This window comes from Branchiostoma floridae, chromosome 1, assembly GCF_000003815.2.
Source record: "Branchiostoma floridae strain S238N-H82 chromosome 1, Bfl_VNyyK, whole genome shotgun sequence".
In the NCBI taxonomy this organism is placed as follows: domain Eukaryota; kingdom Metazoa; phylum Chordata; class Leptocardii; order Amphioxiformes; family Branchiostomatidae; genus Branchiostoma; species Branchiostoma floridae.
In genome coordinates, this window is record NC_049979.1 from 7,028,746 (window position 1) to 7,045,240 (window position 16,495).

The 16,495-nt window shown below is 42.7% G+C and overlaps 2 protein-coding genes and 1 non-coding gene across 4 annotated transcripts in view; 1 reads left to right on the plus strand and 2 right to left on the minus strand.

Moving 5' to 3' along the window:
* Positions 1–2,198, plus strand: part of LOC118427263 (protein Smaug homolog 1-like) — a 48,197-nt gene extending 45,999 nt beyond the window's left edge. Inside the window, exon 12 of one of the 2 annotated variants that reach the window (XM_035836946.1) lies at positions 509–2,198. In XM_035836946.1, coding sequence (XP_035692839.1) covers positions 509–537 — 29 coding nt within the window. In that variant the 3' untranslated portion in view covers positions 538–2,198. The remainder of the gene's footprint in view (positions 1–508) is intronic. The other variant, XM_035836953.1, reaches the window with a different exon arrangement.
* A 1,621-nt stretch (positions 2,199–3,819) lies between these two features.
* LOC118427255 lies at positions 3,820–16,082 on the minus strand. The gene is made up of 18 exons (XM_035836934.1): positions 15,943–16,082; positions 15,543–15,661; positions 15,079–15,261; positions 14,400–14,554; positions 13,564–13,813; positions 13,205–13,310; positions 12,614–12,710; positions 12,263–12,358; positions 11,952–12,002; positions 11,650–11,740; positions 11,109–11,168; positions 10,378–10,554; positions 9,525–9,663; positions 9,105–9,216; positions 8,681–8,753; positions 8,235–8,378; positions 6,463–6,605; positions 3,820–6,124 (listed from the first exon to the last, which is right to left on the minus strand). Exons 1-18 carry the CDS (start codon positions 15,989–15,991, stop codon positions 5,887–5,889), a joined length of 2,283 nt encoding a protein of 760 aa, XP_035692827.1. The 5' UTR covers positions 15,992–16,082; the 3' UTR covers positions 3,820–5,886.
* Trnak-cuu lies at positions 9,393–9,465 on the minus strand. Its single transcript has one exon. It is a non-coding gene; the product is annotated as a tRNA-Lys (tRNA).
* Positions 16,083–16,495: the final 413 nt, after the last annotated feature.

The window sequence follows — 16,495 nt, forward strand, 5'->3', positions numbered from 1 at the left end:
TGATAAACTCTCTGTGTGTGATGTCTCATATCTGTCACCGATGTAATACATGTTAAAAAGTTGAGTTGCCTGTACATCAGTAGCAGATGCTTAGGGGTGGCACCCATCTCCATTTCTCTAGCCACATAACTTGGGCCACACATCTGTGCAAGCCATTACAGCAGGGGGCTAGTCCGCTGGTAGTAGATAATGCATGTAACAAAAAGAAATACATGTACAGGTATTGATACATTAGAAGTTTAATTTTTCTCTCTAGTCACACAATAGTGTGATGATCTAGATGGATTTGTCATCTGCATTTGTAGTTTATCAACATGTTAAAAGGTGTTATATGGGCATGTTGAATCGCATTTATAAACTACAAAAGCAAAAAGAGTGATTTTATTTTAAACTAAAATTGCATCCATGACATCTCTCACATCATGGTCATCTCTGTATGAGTATGTTTTTCATATTGTAAGTGCAGATGTGTTTGCTAACAAGTAACCAACCATGTCTTGCCTTACAGATGGTGCTGACCGGACATCTACCTTCTGAGAAGTAGAGTCAAAGCAAGACAGAAGAGAATTAAGAGTATATAGAGAAGATATTAGACCTATATGTAGTCAAGCCAGTTGACCTGCAAAAGAGAAAAACGGAAACTAGATCACCAAGAGTCTTGGTTACTGAGTTTGTGTCCGACGTTTGCCCACAATTTCTTCCACTGTTGTTGGTGTTGGTGGGATGGTAAGCCTGTCCCACCCTCACACGTTATCCCAAAATGTGTTATCTAGCATGTTGGTACAGATAAAAGCAGTGTTAACCATTGTGGAGAGGTGTGTGAACGTTTTGTAACAGTCTCAGTGAGACCGTGGTTTTCGAGGACAAAGTCTTGCAGGCAAGTTTATACAATGTCTTGTGTATCCCGCTTCTGCGTCAGGCCACTGGCACCAGGAAAATGCTGCAACCATTGCTTCTGCTTTCTCAAGTGGTCTGATGATGATACAGATTGTAACTTAAGGTTACCTTATGAACCTTGGCTGGATGTGGCTGTCAAGTGTGCACATAGTACAGTGTCACAGGCTTGCAAGCCTGGCCAGTCACCCTCATGTCCAAAGCTTGAATTGTCATACCAAAAATTGAAGTGGAGAAAAATGCTTTGTGCATGCAGTTTTTGTGGTCAAGGTCTGAATTGAAAATACATTCGTACCACATGACCTTGTAAAATTACGAGAACACCATACTTTTTTTTTCCTGCTAAATTTTTCCACTTTCTCACATCCTTTCTTGAAAAAGACAGTGCAATGTCACCCTGGAACCTTAGTAAGGAGGACGCTTGACAGCCATAGCAGGAAGGGTTCGTTGTACTACTGATACTGCCATGTCCCTACATGTTGCATTGGTGTAGACCTACTGACGAAGTGCTGTGATTTGCACATGTACTGTTCTGCCCTATTGTAAATGTATATAACAGTGCAGAATTTGCTGTTGATAGATTACGTGATGTTCGATCTATTCTTGCAATTGTATGATATATATAATATGCTGTGCATCAAGTTGTTATTTTGCATGAGATTTGCCATCCTGGATCAGGATGAAGTGAAGCCCCAGCCATTCGTGACATGAAAAGTGTGACTTGAAAGTTTCTCTACATGACTGAGCTCTTACAGTGCCTGGCTGACAAAGCTGGTGAGGGCTGACCCATTGTCTTAGATCACTGAACATTTGAGGAACGCTAGATTTCAGGGAGAACTTCTTTCATGGTTGTTCAACATACTTTCCAACATGTCATCACATGATCACTCCCATTTTTGGTCATCCTGACCCAGTGAAGATATGAGCAGGCCATGTCCATATATGGTTATGATTCTTTTCATGCCACATATGATGTTGCATTGTGGGATTGAAATGAGTATTATTATCTTTGCCCAAGAAAAATTGTTTTTTCTCGATAGAAGATTATTATATACTAGTACTGACAATGTTAGAAGAAAGTAGCTCTGCTAAAAGTTTGGTTAGATCAATATATGTTAGTCTGCATATGAAACGACGCTTTGAGATATATGAGGCAAAAACTTGTCTGAATGGTCATGCCCTGCGCTAATGAATGAAATATATATGTGAGGTCAACACCAGTCACTGCCAGCCAGGTAGACTGTAAGTCCCTATGTGGTTCACTTTGTACATGTACATAGATATCATTATATATTCAAGGAGAATGATAGTATGAGGCTCTGTACATACATTGGCCCTATTGTCAGCTTAGACACCCGTGTGACTAAAATGTTCTACACCAGGGCTTCCACTAGCTGTAAAACCTTCCTACACCCCAATCTTTATATGGGAAAGTCTTTATATGGGAAATTATTCTTACCAAGCACATCGGCACGAAGTTCCGTTTAATGAACAATACAGTACAGTGCCTGTCTCTACAGTCGCTGTTTGCCATCTGGAAACTGGTCTGCTGCATTTAACCAAGGAGGTTAAAAACCTTGATTTAACCCTTGTAAATGTTCTGATTTGGTTCAATCATATGTGAATCTTTTCCATAACGAAACAGAATGCTTTAGGTATAACTCATACAAGCAGTGAAATTCTGTCCAATGTTGAACTGCCCGTGGCTTGTGGAAGCCTTGCTCTAGAGTCCTGTCTACTTAGAGAACAGAACATGTGTATATAGGGGAGTTTGATTGGTTGGATGGGTGATTATGACGTCACGGCTCAGGACCAATCACAGTGCAGGACTCTGTTTTTAGTCAGAATATGAATCTTCTGAACACAGCCAGGACCGACGTCACCCACCATCACAACAACTCCGTGTGGACGAACCCCTTTGGAAGTAGCGGTTGGCATAAAACTACAAGGGGAACCTTGCAATTTAAACCTAAAACTCCAGGGATACATTTGTGATTCCATCCCAGATAAAACTTCCATTTTTTTTTACAACTGTTTCACCCGGATTTGGGGAATAGTTGTTTTCCCAGGGATGGATCAAAGCCCATACGAGGGGCCTGGGCTTTCAGAAGAATTTTACTTTTTCTACATCTACATGCAAGTACTGGTACATTCTGATGTGCAAAATTTGGCCCGTAGACTTTGTTTACGGCATCCAGCTCTCTGTAGGGCCTGGTGTGTATAGAGTGGTATATGTCAAATGGACTTATAATTGTAAATTGCTGAACAGTGTAGATCAGAAACAGTTGTTGATTTGGGTACTGAGACCGGTACACTCGGTACCTGTTATAGTAGGTCAGAGTGTCATGCAGCGCTCAACCCATCTGTTGGGCACATGTTGTTAAGTAGTCTTTGTACATGTTGAGAGATGGCTACATTATAAAGGTAATGTTGATATATAGCACTATGATACAATATATCATTTATTATAGTATACTAAACTGGAATTGACAGTAGTGCATGAGAGATATAGATATGTGCTAAGTTCGTATTCCTATTATTAATGCTGTCATATCTACATTATTTTTGCAGAAATTTCCACAGAGGGGGATGTACCTCCAAAATATTTTGATTCATATGGATATTTTAACCTATTTGGTATTGTACCCATGACCAGGGTTCCACACAGCCTGGTGCATTCCTCTGAGAGGAACAACACAATATTTTTTTTCTCTATGCCTTTAGGGTTAGATAACAGGGAAATAATAGAGTTGGCAGGTTTCAGGTGGTATTCTATTGGTAGGTGTAAGTCACCCATTCTCTTGGATACGTTTATTGATGCTGCATCCTGATTGGATAATTGGTGTTACCGATGACACTCTATCGCCCGTGATTGGTCACTTCCAAGGAGTAAGTTTAATACTGATTCAGAAGGATGCGTTGTGCGACTAGAATGGTTTGCAGATTTTTGAAGATGGCAGGACTTGTTACATGATTGAAAAGCTCATGTTGAAGAATATAATGGATGCTGTTTACTGATGGGATAGTAGATTTTTAAGCTGCCTGAATACAACATTAGTGAATTGCTGGCAAGAATAGAACTGAAGATAGAATTTTGTGTTAAGATTTTGATGGCCACGAAATGTTGTCTTACTTTGGTCAACAGTGGAAACTGGTGTTTCAGTGATCAAACCACAACTCTCCTGTATGATTGGCTAGATGATCTCGGCTGAAGTAGGAAGAACTATGGATGGAATTGGAAAAACAATGTAACATTTGTCAGAAAGGAAATATTCAGTTTGAAAACCTTGACCCTTTACACAGTGGACATGGAAAACATGTTTTACTTTGCCCATCAAAACCATTGAACAGAACAATTCTATAGCACTTCTGCTGACAATTCATTTCCTCCATAGTCACAGGCCTTCCAACATATTCTTACACCATCCTTCTTTTATAAGACAGAAGCTACAAGAATGAAACCAGATGTAAACCTTTTCTTCCCACTCGGCCCTCTAGAAACCTACCCGGTTTTCAATGTGGAAAAGTGTTCTGTCAAGAGACTTAATATTTTTCATGACTGAAGATGTTTGTAACTGATTTTGAAACAAATGACAGCAACCTGAAGTGGGAACAAAATGGTACTGCTGCAAAGGTATGCCGGCAGACTCTCAAAATGATGCATATAGACGTGTAGTCCATGATCTCCAGTCAAAGTAGTTGGTTCTCAAATTGATGAGAAGAAAGTTGGCCCTCAGAGATGATGAAAGGGTAATCTGAAAGGTACATACATCTTATGTCTCTACACCTTTTTGAATCACACTAATTCTAAGCAGGGTACTGAAAGGATAGGTTAAATGTGGAACAATTCTTTTCCCTTTCTTCACTGGTCTGCGCATTTGAAAACTGATAGAAATAACTGATTTCATCAGATTTAACATACTTCTGTAACTTCTGAGTGTTCACTAGATTGGCTTGAATTTATTGTCCAAGTTAACGACATTACATACCATGGATATCTTGAATTACAGTCCTTCTGTCTCATTCAGAGGGAGAGAAGCTGTACCAAGTTTCCAGGACTGAGGTTGTGTCAAAACAGTTCCTAGTCAGTCACGTTATTGATGTCTTAAGTCCGAGATGTTGCTCCAGTAGTATATACATGTAGCTGTGACCTAACTTGCCTCCAGCCATGCCATATAAACACACACTGAGTCTGTTGCTCTTTGGTCCCATGCTAACAAGTATATTGCTATCTCATGCTAACGTGGTGTGGTCACTGGACATGGAGATGGAATAAAGAAAGCACTACCCACAAGCACAGCTTGTCCATTGTCATTTGTATGTCACGTCAAGTACTCTTAGCCAAGTACTACCAGTATCTTTAAAGTATGACGTCAACCGTATGTAAGGCAAGTTCACCTTTACCCGCTGGGTAACCTATATCTGTATATATGTTCAAAATAGGGTCTTTAGGTATATCAAGTCGATTAAACTGCAATATACTGAAAGTATTGCAATTTGAAACCAACGTCCGTCGACATAATATCCCCAAATACCCTGTTTTTAAAAGCAACGGATATAGGTTACCCAACGGAGAAAGGTGAACTAGTGTTAGATCATTGGAGGAGAAGATGCCAGAGGTACACTCCTCAAAGCATCACCTAGGCTAAATCTTCGTTTAATAGAATTCGTATTCTGTACCAGTAAAATCACATTTGGTATCTAGTTAATGCATTTCGTTCTTCAAGACTGAAGTAAGAAGGTGTGCCCAGCCAAAAATAATTTTGGGACAGGAAGATAATCCTTATGGAATTGGTAAATTGTGGGAGGGGACATCAGTTGCTGCTGTAATAAACCAAACCCTAACATCCTAGCACATAAAATAGAACAAATACCTTAACAGTAATCATGGCAATGATGCATATGTCAGTAACATTGCACAATACAGGATATTCACAAAGAAATTGACTATGGCCTGACAACTGTAGGGGCAGTGCCACAGTGATGTCATCATCAGTAGCAAGTTTCCTTATTGATGTTAAGTGTTGCAGTCCCGGCCTCGTCCAGAACACATTTGGTTTCCATCCAACCTTTTGATTCAATACCATACGACATGGTAACCACCTCGCCTGGCGCTCCTGTCAGGGACAGTTCCACAGTGTCGCCGTACGTGTGGATGTTGGTCACCCGCTGGGGGGACATTGGGACCCACTTGTCTGTCTCACCAATGATCATTACCGTCTTGTTCGTCCTGTATGGTATCAATGCAAGAATCAATATTCACTAAATGGGTAGTAAAATTGATTTCTGCTTAAAGTAATGTAGTGGTAATATACATATGTGGTGGTAATATAAGAATTATTTTTTAACAAAGCTGGTACAGAAACATGATAAATGGCATATTTTCCAGCAATGGTACATTTAACGTTATGTAGTTAAATGGGTCATAGAAGAAATCGATTCCTACAATCTTGGCAGTGTTGCAGCAATTGTTGATTCTGTCCAACACCAAATCTATATATATCATTACAAACTAAAATGTTATTAACAAATCCGTTATACACATATGCGACATCTAGCGGCACGTACAGGAGGTTCAGGAAAGGTGAGGTGTACCACACGGCGAAGTCGTCCTTTCCGCACTGCTTTAACAGCAGGTTTTCTGAGGCAACACCGAACGGTGTTAAGGATGTCGTTGTAAACGGCAACGTAAAGGCCATGCCGAACATCATCTGGAGAAGATAATCTTTTTTAAATTTTTTTTTATTTGCAAATCCATGCCCGTAGGCTAATTGCAAGGTACAAATAGTAAAAAAGTAACAAGTTTCTATTCTATACATCTATCTATATGCATGATTCTACATTCTTTACTGGGGGGTTTGACTTCTTCTTTGGAAGCAGTGGCTGATGAAAGGAGATAATAAAGATGTCGTCGATCGAAAACTCATTTCAAGAACACCAGTTTATTTTCCTATCTTAAGCCAGGGTCTGTTTTGGTCACGTCTCCAGTGCATTTTGTTACCTCCATGACATGTCATGGAGGTTATATTTTACCCTGCGTTTGTGTGTGTGTGTGTGTGTCTGTCAACAAGATAACTCAAGAACGGCTGAATGGATATTCATACTTAGTGTGTTGGTGGGGTGTGATAAAAGCTGGAAGTGATTAGATTTTGGGCCCCCTAGCGGCTTCCCTTGGTACTGCAGCGCAACTTCCGGGTTTGCTATTTCGGTGTTCTGAACATGCTATGGTCACGATTTTTAAGGATTAGATAGCTCTTGTGCTCAGAAACAAATGACATAAGTTTGGGCCCCCTAGCGTCTAGTTTTGGGATAGCAGGGGCATTTTTGTCAAAAACTTCTGAAGAGGATAGCTCAAGTAGGGAACAACGGACTTTCATGATTTTTGGTATGTAGGTACCTCAGACAATGTTGTACAAAATGAAATGCTAATTATGCAAAATAGGAGAAAATTTGCATAATTAATGACAACATTCAATCATAGCAGTTTTTTCTATGTATCTCTTGTCTTGGACATGATATGGTCTTGAAATTTGGGTGGTAGATAGCTTTCAGTGTTATGACAAAGTAGAGCAAGTTTCAGCCCCCTAACATTCAATTTGGGACCTGCAGGGGCGTTTTTGTCAAGACATTCCAAAGTGGATAACTGCAGAAAGGATTGACGGATTGGCATCATATTAGGCATGCGGGTACCTTAGGCAAAGATGTTCATAATGATATACATGTTATGCAAATGATGAGTTAATTTGCATAATTAATGAGTAAATTGTGTAATTCCATTGTTTTCAATAACTGGGCTTCAATAAATGTAACACATGGTAATTATGATAGGTAGAATATAAGCAGATACCAAATATGGTAATGAGGAACTTATTTGCATAATATATGTAAAAATTGCAAAACCGCTTTATGATCAATAATGGTAATTTTATAATTGTGACATGTGTACGTTAGTCAATGATGAACAACACCATGCATAAATTATGTTAATGTTTTAGTCAAGTGCATGAAATTTACGAAAGCTCTAAATTTTCATGGAGGTATGAGGTCGCCGAACTCTAGTTTGTTTTACTGTCGATTTTTTTATTAGCTGATTTCAGATCCTCGTGGAATCTGTTGTAAAATTCCCATAACTTTTGCAAATAAAGAACAAGAAGCGAAGAAATTAAGGAAAGATAAGGATATTGTCAAACTGCCGTCTTGCTCCTTATTAAGTTATTTACATAGCTTTTCTCGGAAGATTCTCGGAACAGTCGTATGGGAATCTCACATAGATATTAGCCACCAGTCATGCCATTGACGGCAATATATCTATGAGTAGAATGATACCCCTCTCTCCTCACCTCTCCGAAGCCTGCCGTGACGGAGGTGATGTTCCAGTCGACCTGCAGGTCCGCAGCCAGGATGATCCCAAACCGGAAGCCGGAGATGTCGCTGTACGTCGTCCACACCTCACCCTTAGGACCCAGATCAAGCTGGAACGCTTTCTGTAGTCGGTAGATGTCCCCAGTGAACACCACACAAATACTTATGCCCCTCAAGCATTATCGACCTCTGTGTTCCCTTAATCATGATCGTTACGTTAAGTGTATTGCATGTCCAAATCAACAGTTATCACACTTCACTACATTTGTTCATTTTTAGCTCACTCTATAGGTTGACATTTTTTTATTAGCTAATTTGAGATCCTCATGAATTGATAGTTATCACACTTGACTACATTTATTCATCTTTAGCTCACTATATAGGTTGACACTATGAACTAGAATGAAGTACAAGACTTCGGAACCTGTGCGATCTGTAGGTCTATAGCTGTTGCTGGTCGTGATGGCTTCAGCAGGAGACCTTCTGCATTGCAGGACCTGCAAGACAAGTCAGTGGCAGCGTTAAAAATAACAGATAACTTACAGAAATAAGAGGTAAATGTAGATACATTCCAAATCAGAAAAGGTTATACATGGAGCTTTGTGTGAAATTCAAATATTATCACAATTGAATATTGGGGGGAAATTTGATCAAAGATAATTGAATCATCACTCCTGACGAAGGTCAACGGATGTGCGGCCGAAAATTCGAGGTGAGCAAATTTTGTGTTGTATGACAGTAGAAAAACTTCAATATGGATTATATCAACACAGATGAGCTTTCATGCTAATTGATTAAAGACGTTTTTGTTTCCATCGATCCACTTTTAACGAGGAAGTTCTTCTAACCTCATGATGAGCTTGACATCCGCGCCCTTCACCATGTCGCTCGGTCCAACCGGCCCGGCGCTGAGGGTGGTTACAGCCGCCTGGAGTCGCGGGTAAGGCTCCGTAGCATGGCCTTGATGCGTGAGTATGGTAGAATGGTCAAATATGGCTTTGAGCTGTCGAGGACATACTTTCGTCTTCTTTTATGCTATTGGCGTTGTGTAAAATGGTTACGTTAACTCCTCGGGCTGTTTTCAGACAACGACTTATTCTCCTTCAAGCTGAGCGTTTATGCAAAAAAAGATTTTTCGCCCAACGTGGGGCTCGAACCCACGACCCTGGGATTAAGAGTCCCATGCTCTACCGACTGAGCTAGCCGGGCTATTTTATGATTAGTAAGTGTCAGTTTAAATTACAGCCAAACAGGACTGTTCTCCGTACCGTATGGACTGCCAGTTTGGTTCGTGGTACTCCAGAACGTGTCCTTGTAAGGGCGCACTCCGAGCGCATGCGCCATGATGGACCCGATGCCGATGCGCCACTGCTCGTTCCCAGGGTGGTAGTCACCACTAACTCGAGCCTACATGCGCAACAATGGTCCTGAGAAGGTTTTTAAAGCATATGCACACAGTTATATGGTCAAACGTCTGACAAGCCCAAATTTCAAAATGGTAGGTCCGCGAAGTATCATTTCTGTCATTTTTTATCTCTTTTTTTTTTCAATTGAGTTTAACAACATTTTGTGGAAGGATTGACAATCACATTTGTCAACCACAACCACCCGGAGATCTGATTGTAAGGCTTGATCCACTCACACCAAGAAGGACCACTAGCCTTTCTGTCATAAGGGGCACTGGTAGCATAAGTGTAACAGCTATATGTCCTATGTCTGAAATACGCTGTAACACAGGCGTTATTCCTCCAATTGGCGTCACTCTCTGACTTGTCTATATTTTATCTAGTCCACAACAATATTCAAGTTAAATCGTCTTGTAGTCCTAGAGGTTCAAATTGATTGCTAGGTCAGGTAACACTTTTCTGTGTATCTCGTCTGATATGATAACATAGCTTTACCTAGCCTGGGTACCATGCGGAAAGTAGTTCGCTCCGGCGTTCATCATATACTATATACAGTCGCTTCTCGCTATGACATTCATTATACACTGTATACTGTCGCTTCCCGCTCTGACATTTATTACACACTGTATACTGTCGCTTCTCTGCTGTTCTCATGATAGCAGAAGCGAACATAGAAGCAAACTGCTATCCGGATGGCACCCAGGCTAAGCTTTACCTGTGTAACAGCGGGAATCTGTACACTCTGCAGCGCGTGTCGCGGGTTGGCCATGCAGTACTGGATGTTGAGGTCGTGTGAGGACGCCGCCTGTCCGAACTGCATCAACCATTGCTTCCCCAGGCTGGTGCTGGACAGAGTCGCCTTCAGACCTTTGAACTCCACATCAAGCCAATCCTGACGTCGTAATTAACCAAACAAATTGATTAGCAACCAAGCGTCTGAATGTTTTATAGTCAAGTCCGTACGATGTCGACATGCATGTTACGAAATTGTTGGTGGTAGTAAGGCCACACTGACTTAATTCTATGAATGACATTCGAAAGCGCATTAATTTTCGTCTGTTGTCAAAAAAATGAGGCCACATGTTACACAATAGCATCCCCGGTTAATCAGAATTTCATGCTTGCCAGAGGATCTGCTCTTCAGGGTAGGGGACACTTGCATGGTCAGCGCATGGGGCCGCAGCGCCCTTGTTCCTTCTTCGGATAAGAATTAAAATATAGACATCATTGTACTGGCGACGATGGTCTCTACAGGCTTACTGCATGTGAACGAAAGACAAATCAAACCTGGGAAAGTATGGTCTGGAGGTGGCCATCCGCATTTTTTTATGTACTATTTTTTTTTCGCCCGCGTGCAATAGTTTTTCGGTGTCAAAAGGATGTCATCCATAGAATTAAGTCGGTGTGGCCTAATAGTAAACTTACTTCATTCAGAAGGTCTATTACCTGTTCATAAACGATGAGTCCCCACTCGGCAGACTGGGTAAACAGGTCGTCCCAGAACATCTGTGAAGAGAGACCAACACATGTCATTTCAGCACCACGGACAGGGAGAAAGGTCAGGGTGGTATATGCGCCATGCATCTTCAATAGCTTTGTCGCTAGCTACAACGAAATGCTGTGCACTGCATTTGACTATTCTAGAAGTACAGTAGAAGCTGCTTAATTGCACGGTCTATTTTCCAGTGAATCTCGTGCAATTATCCGGCTGGTGCAATAATGCGAAGTTATTCAGCTGGACCGCACCGGTTTGGGATTTTGGGATTCCGTGCAGTTAACAGAAGTGTGCGTTAATCCGTTGTGCAAATAACTGGCTTCTACTGTATCAGCCTTGCTTTGACTTCTTTTCATTTCTACAGTACAAGGGATTTTATGAGATACCTTTTAGTCATCTTGAGTTTTCATCATTAGTATCCCAGAGGCGTAAGCGACTTATGCCAACATTTACTGATATTGAAATATGATTGTTGTTTGACGTGCTCCTCACCATGTCTATCGGCATTGACGTCGTCGACTGCTTTTCAACGATAAAGCTGTAGTTTCCGCCATTTTGTTTCGCGTACGTGGTGTCTTTTGCCCTAGAAAAGAAAAACCCGCTCTTAGATGCAAAGTCTGTAAGATAAACGTATCATTGACAGAAAATCATCGTTGACACAGCATTTAACGAGATGAAAGCCACTTCCGACCCAGACACAAACCCGCGTCCCAGAACTCCGCCTGCAGCTGTTTGGTACCAGGCGGAGTTCTAGCGACATGTCTGCATAGCAGAATGGATGAAAGTGTACTCACCAGTATCTATTGTGCGCAACAATAGGGAGTCCTATCTTTTCATACAGAGCCCTGAGGACATAAAAACCAAGCGACATTGCAGTTACTTACGTACTGAATAGGTGATTTAAGAGTCACACAATCTGCCTCGGAGAGAGATAAGCTGAACCATTGTTCATAATTGTTAACTTTGCCTCATCTGCATATATTTGAGGTGAAAGCTAAGGGTCTGTACAGCCATTATGTGACACACAGTTTTTGTGTAAAAATGCTACATCGATCGCGTAAATGACGGGCGAGCACCAATCGGTTTTGCCGTGCTGTGGCGTCACCTGAGTCCGTTCGGGAAGACGTCCGGCCGCGCGTCCCACGTCTTCACCCCGCCTGCCACGCCTTTGTAGTACCACCAGGAGTCCAGCTGCAGGTACCTGTGGGGACGGGATTTTTTGTTTGTTTGTTTGTTTGTTTGTTTGTCAATCGTTGCGTGTCATGTCGTTCCTTCTGTCGCGATTTGTTTTCCTTTTCCTTTTTTTATTATGTGTGTTAAGTGGCTTTACAGTCGGTCAGTCAGAACAAGGACGCTCTATATAACGTCCTTACTCAGAAAGACAAAAGTTAGTTCGAGAAAACAATCCGTTTAATGTCAATGTTTAAAGAAATGCATTGAAGAGAATGCGACTCACCTGTAAGGTATCCCAGCCTCCTTTGTATAAGCCATCACGTCCACCATGGTCTCTTCATAGTTCTTCCCGGATTCCGTGTGGTAGTAATAGTAAGCTCCTATCAGAACAGAAAACAGAAAGTTAGACTCGTGATACCATTGCAGAAATCAGCCAACGTCTTGACGCCGAACTTTTTCCGATATAACCTTCTTTGTGATTTGTCTTAAACTAAGGGCACAATCCGATGTACGTGCAATTTGTCCGTACGTTTTTTTTGGGAGGCCACGTCCGCCACGTATTTCTGAAAACGTTCAGGCTGTACAGGGCAGGCGCGTCGCCCATACTGGCACGTACGGGGGGCCAATCCGCAGCCCGATGGCACACAAAGTTTTCCCTGCACGTACAGTTCTACGGTGTGTCTGCGTGCTCCCAAATCCGTCGGATTCCATACGACTTCGTACGGAGGCGGTACTCACGACTTACGGATCCCAAAAGATTGCCCACGTTTTGGCACGTAGACAGCACGTATTTGCATGTACGGCGGGTTTACGCTCTATCCAACTGAAGACTTCATTGGTTCTTCCGGCGTCGGTGAGAAGTGATGATACTAACCGTTATCTGTCCAATAGCCGATGTAGTTGCTGGCAAAGTCACTCTCTGTTCTTGCCCTAGTTTTTCCGTATTGCTTCATCAGTGTCCCTCCCCACTCGTGTAGTGCCTGCAAGGTGTGTACAGAAAATATATTGATTGGTCGTTCTCTTGTTGTTTCTTTCTGGACTCGGTTATGTTTATATCATATGTTTAAATCAGTATAATTGCACCTTACTGTCCTTCTGCATTGAAGCTCGTCACTTTAAACTTCATATTCGGGGCCAAGGTGTTATCGTCTTACCACCGCCGAAGGATACATGATACTTTTACCTTTATTTGTAAAACATATGCAGTTATTTTCTTACTTTCGCGTTACCTACCTGGTTGATACCTTTGTCATAGAACAGGATGGTCTGATAGTCAAAATTTGGTGGGATGTTTTCCACATCCCCCATGATGCCATAGTTGACCTCTCCGCCGAACGTGCCGCCCCCCGTGCCGTTGTGCCAGACCGAGGCCGCCATGAACTGACTGAAGGGGGACAGGACCACGGTGTGCAGGGTCCGGTCGAAGATGGCGAGAGGACCGCCGGTGATGCCGGACCGGATCCCTGTCGTCTGGTAATACCACCTGTGGCAGACACGACAGACAGTCTCTCATCCGTGAATAGTTTCATCAGGTCGGTACGTCGCGGAATAAAGAGACTCTTCTTACACAACCATTGCTTTATTCTCACCAACGTTTCAGTGACCGTCTGTCACATTCTTCAGGGCAATTCTTACTGGTTCGCATTGTACATCAGGACAGATGTCGCTGCTCAGACAGTTTCTATCACAAGGCATAATGCTATTAATAGAATATATTTTTGGAGGCGCGCTTAACCTTTAGTTCATAGTTGCCTGGTGATAACAACTTCTACTGTCCATAGCCGTGCTGTAAATGTGCGTGTTGGCCGGGCATGAAGAGACAAGTGAGGTAGTCTTGGTGGACTAACTATCCAGCCAACATGTGGCCAAGGTATTGATGATATATATACAACATATACAATGATATATAATATTATGATTCTCACCACACTGAACCTAGACTAAAACAGGAACTACGTATCACTCAGCTTTGCCGTGCTTATAAAGTGTCCTTGCTCATTACAAAACCGGGGACCACTGTTCGATGCGAAAACGTCTCAGCCTATGCTACAACAGTAGATTGTACTTACTCTCCGGCCCCGATGCTGGCCCCTCCGAACATGTTCCCTCCGAAGGACAGGTAAGCGAGTAGGCCCGCCTGCCCCTCCAGCGCGATGGTGGGAAACCCCGTGCAGGTGTGTTCCTGGTTCCCGACGCTGGTGCCGTTCGCGCCGTCTGGGAAGTGCTACACAACATACCAGACAGCAGTTGAGTTCATGAGTTAAGGGTGAGACATGTCCCGCGCTCCTCTAATACCAGATCTCTTATTGCTGGGTTCTCAAGAAGACATGCCATCATTGTTGCGTGCAAGCATTGAAGCCAGAACACATTGCTGTACTAATATGTTGCAGAGATGGATAGATACCAAACAGAATTGTATCATATATGTATAACTATATGTTTGTGGGTACAGTACAGGAAATCCACAGAGACTACGTATACATAAATTGAGTAACTGTCCAACAGCGTTAGCGTTACACACAGCACCTTCCCTCCAAACGAATATTTTGTCCAACCGTTACATCGTGCCGTGTATCTCACCCCCGATAGGACGATACAAGAAGTGTGCGGCACCAATTTCACATACTGTACTCGTTGTTACCTCCGCGAAAATGGAGGTATTGTTTTCGTTCTAGGTGTTAGTTTGCTTGTTTGTCGCTGAGTGTGTCCCCAGTTATATTTTCTATTGACATTAAATGTATTTCTGACCTGCCCAAACACGACAGCAGGTGCATCCATGTAGTAACGGTAGTATGTCTCCACCCTGACTCCCCCGGCCTGCCAATGGATGGACTTGTACTGGTACTTCCCCAGCGGGTCGGTACCCAGGCCGCTAGCGAATGTAGTGTACAACAGACTGCCATCTGCCGTGCTGTACAGCTTCCCATTCACCTAGTTATGGACACAGGGATCAACCGATTCTGTAACCCATCGACAACTAATCACTAGATTGATTACTGACTGTTAATGCGACGTATCAAAATTAATTAATAGGCTGAGGATCTGACAGTGATTACGCTGATGTCTTTGAAACTAGCGTTGTAGTCTTTAGCCCCCCTCCATATAGACGTACTGTTGTACTGGCATAAGTAAGAAGGTTGTATCCAACCAAGAAGGTGTAACAATATATTTTAACACGGCGTACGAGATTAATACAAAAGATTTCCCTGTACCTGGAAGAAGATATCTGCGCTGTTGAAGCTAAGAGTTGAGTTTGGTACGTTCAGCTTAAACCCGCCTGAAGCCTGGTCCACAACAAGGTTGATCGGGTTCGTGTCCGTCGGACTGAAGGCTGTAAACAGACAATACGGGAACTTGATTCAATGCAGGTATTCTGAGTATTGATGCATGCACCTGATTAAAACACACAAAATGTCCTCTCTTACCTCGTACGTTACATCAACCGACCACAGCAAGTCGAAGGTGCCAGACAGTACTTGATAGAGGATGGGCGACGGTGTCATGCGTGCAGTAACTCGTAATGTGAAACGCCCCCTTCCCACTACCGTCACCCCACCCCCACTTTTCCACTGCCTCGCCGTTAGAAATAGAGGTACTCAAAACTTAACTTGCCTGTCACTACCCCCAGCCATGTCAGCAACAGAAGGAAAATGTGCCCCATTCTAGACCATGAAGCCAGTAATGACGGGAGAATCAGATGAGTTTATTGTACGAAGGCTTGCCTCTGCTATACTACTGTCCGGTGGCTCTGTCGGTGTGGGTTCGCTTAAAAGGCTGGGCTGTCTACCAGGCCAGGCTACCTGGCCTGTCTACCTGGCCTGGCTATCACGTCAGGCTGCTCAGATCCCCCCATTCATAGCCCCATCATATGGCACTCAGCCAAAATAGCTGATTGACAGGCATAGTAATTGCTAATCTCAAACCCTGCCAGTGACCTGATGCTGGCCTGTCCACCACTGGCTGGGTCCTTTGGGAATGTGTCTCAGGGAGGCCTTGCTTGCAGCGTGTCAGGAACACAAGTACCAGTACTGTGTGGGTGTATGTTTGTGTGTGTGTGAATGTGTGTGTGTTTGTGTGTAAGAATGGGCTTGCCAGCAACAGAAATTCGTTTCTTTATTGAACGTCTGTCTTCTAGAACAGAAACTATCTCAGCTTATGCAACAAG

Coding starts and splice junctions, on each gene's coding strand:
- LOC118427255 (XM_035836934.1), bottom strand. CDS start 15,991: ATGGGGCACATTTTCCTTCTGTTGCTGACATGGCTGGGGGTAGTGACA. Junction 15,662..15,942: donor ATGGCTGGGGGTAGTGACAG/GCAAGTTAAGTT, acceptor GTCTGTTTACAG/CCTTCAGTCCGACGGACACG. Junction 13,311..13,563: donor ATGACAAAGGTATCAACCAG/GTAGGTAACGCG, acceptor CACACCTTGCAG/GCACTACACGAGTGGGGAGG.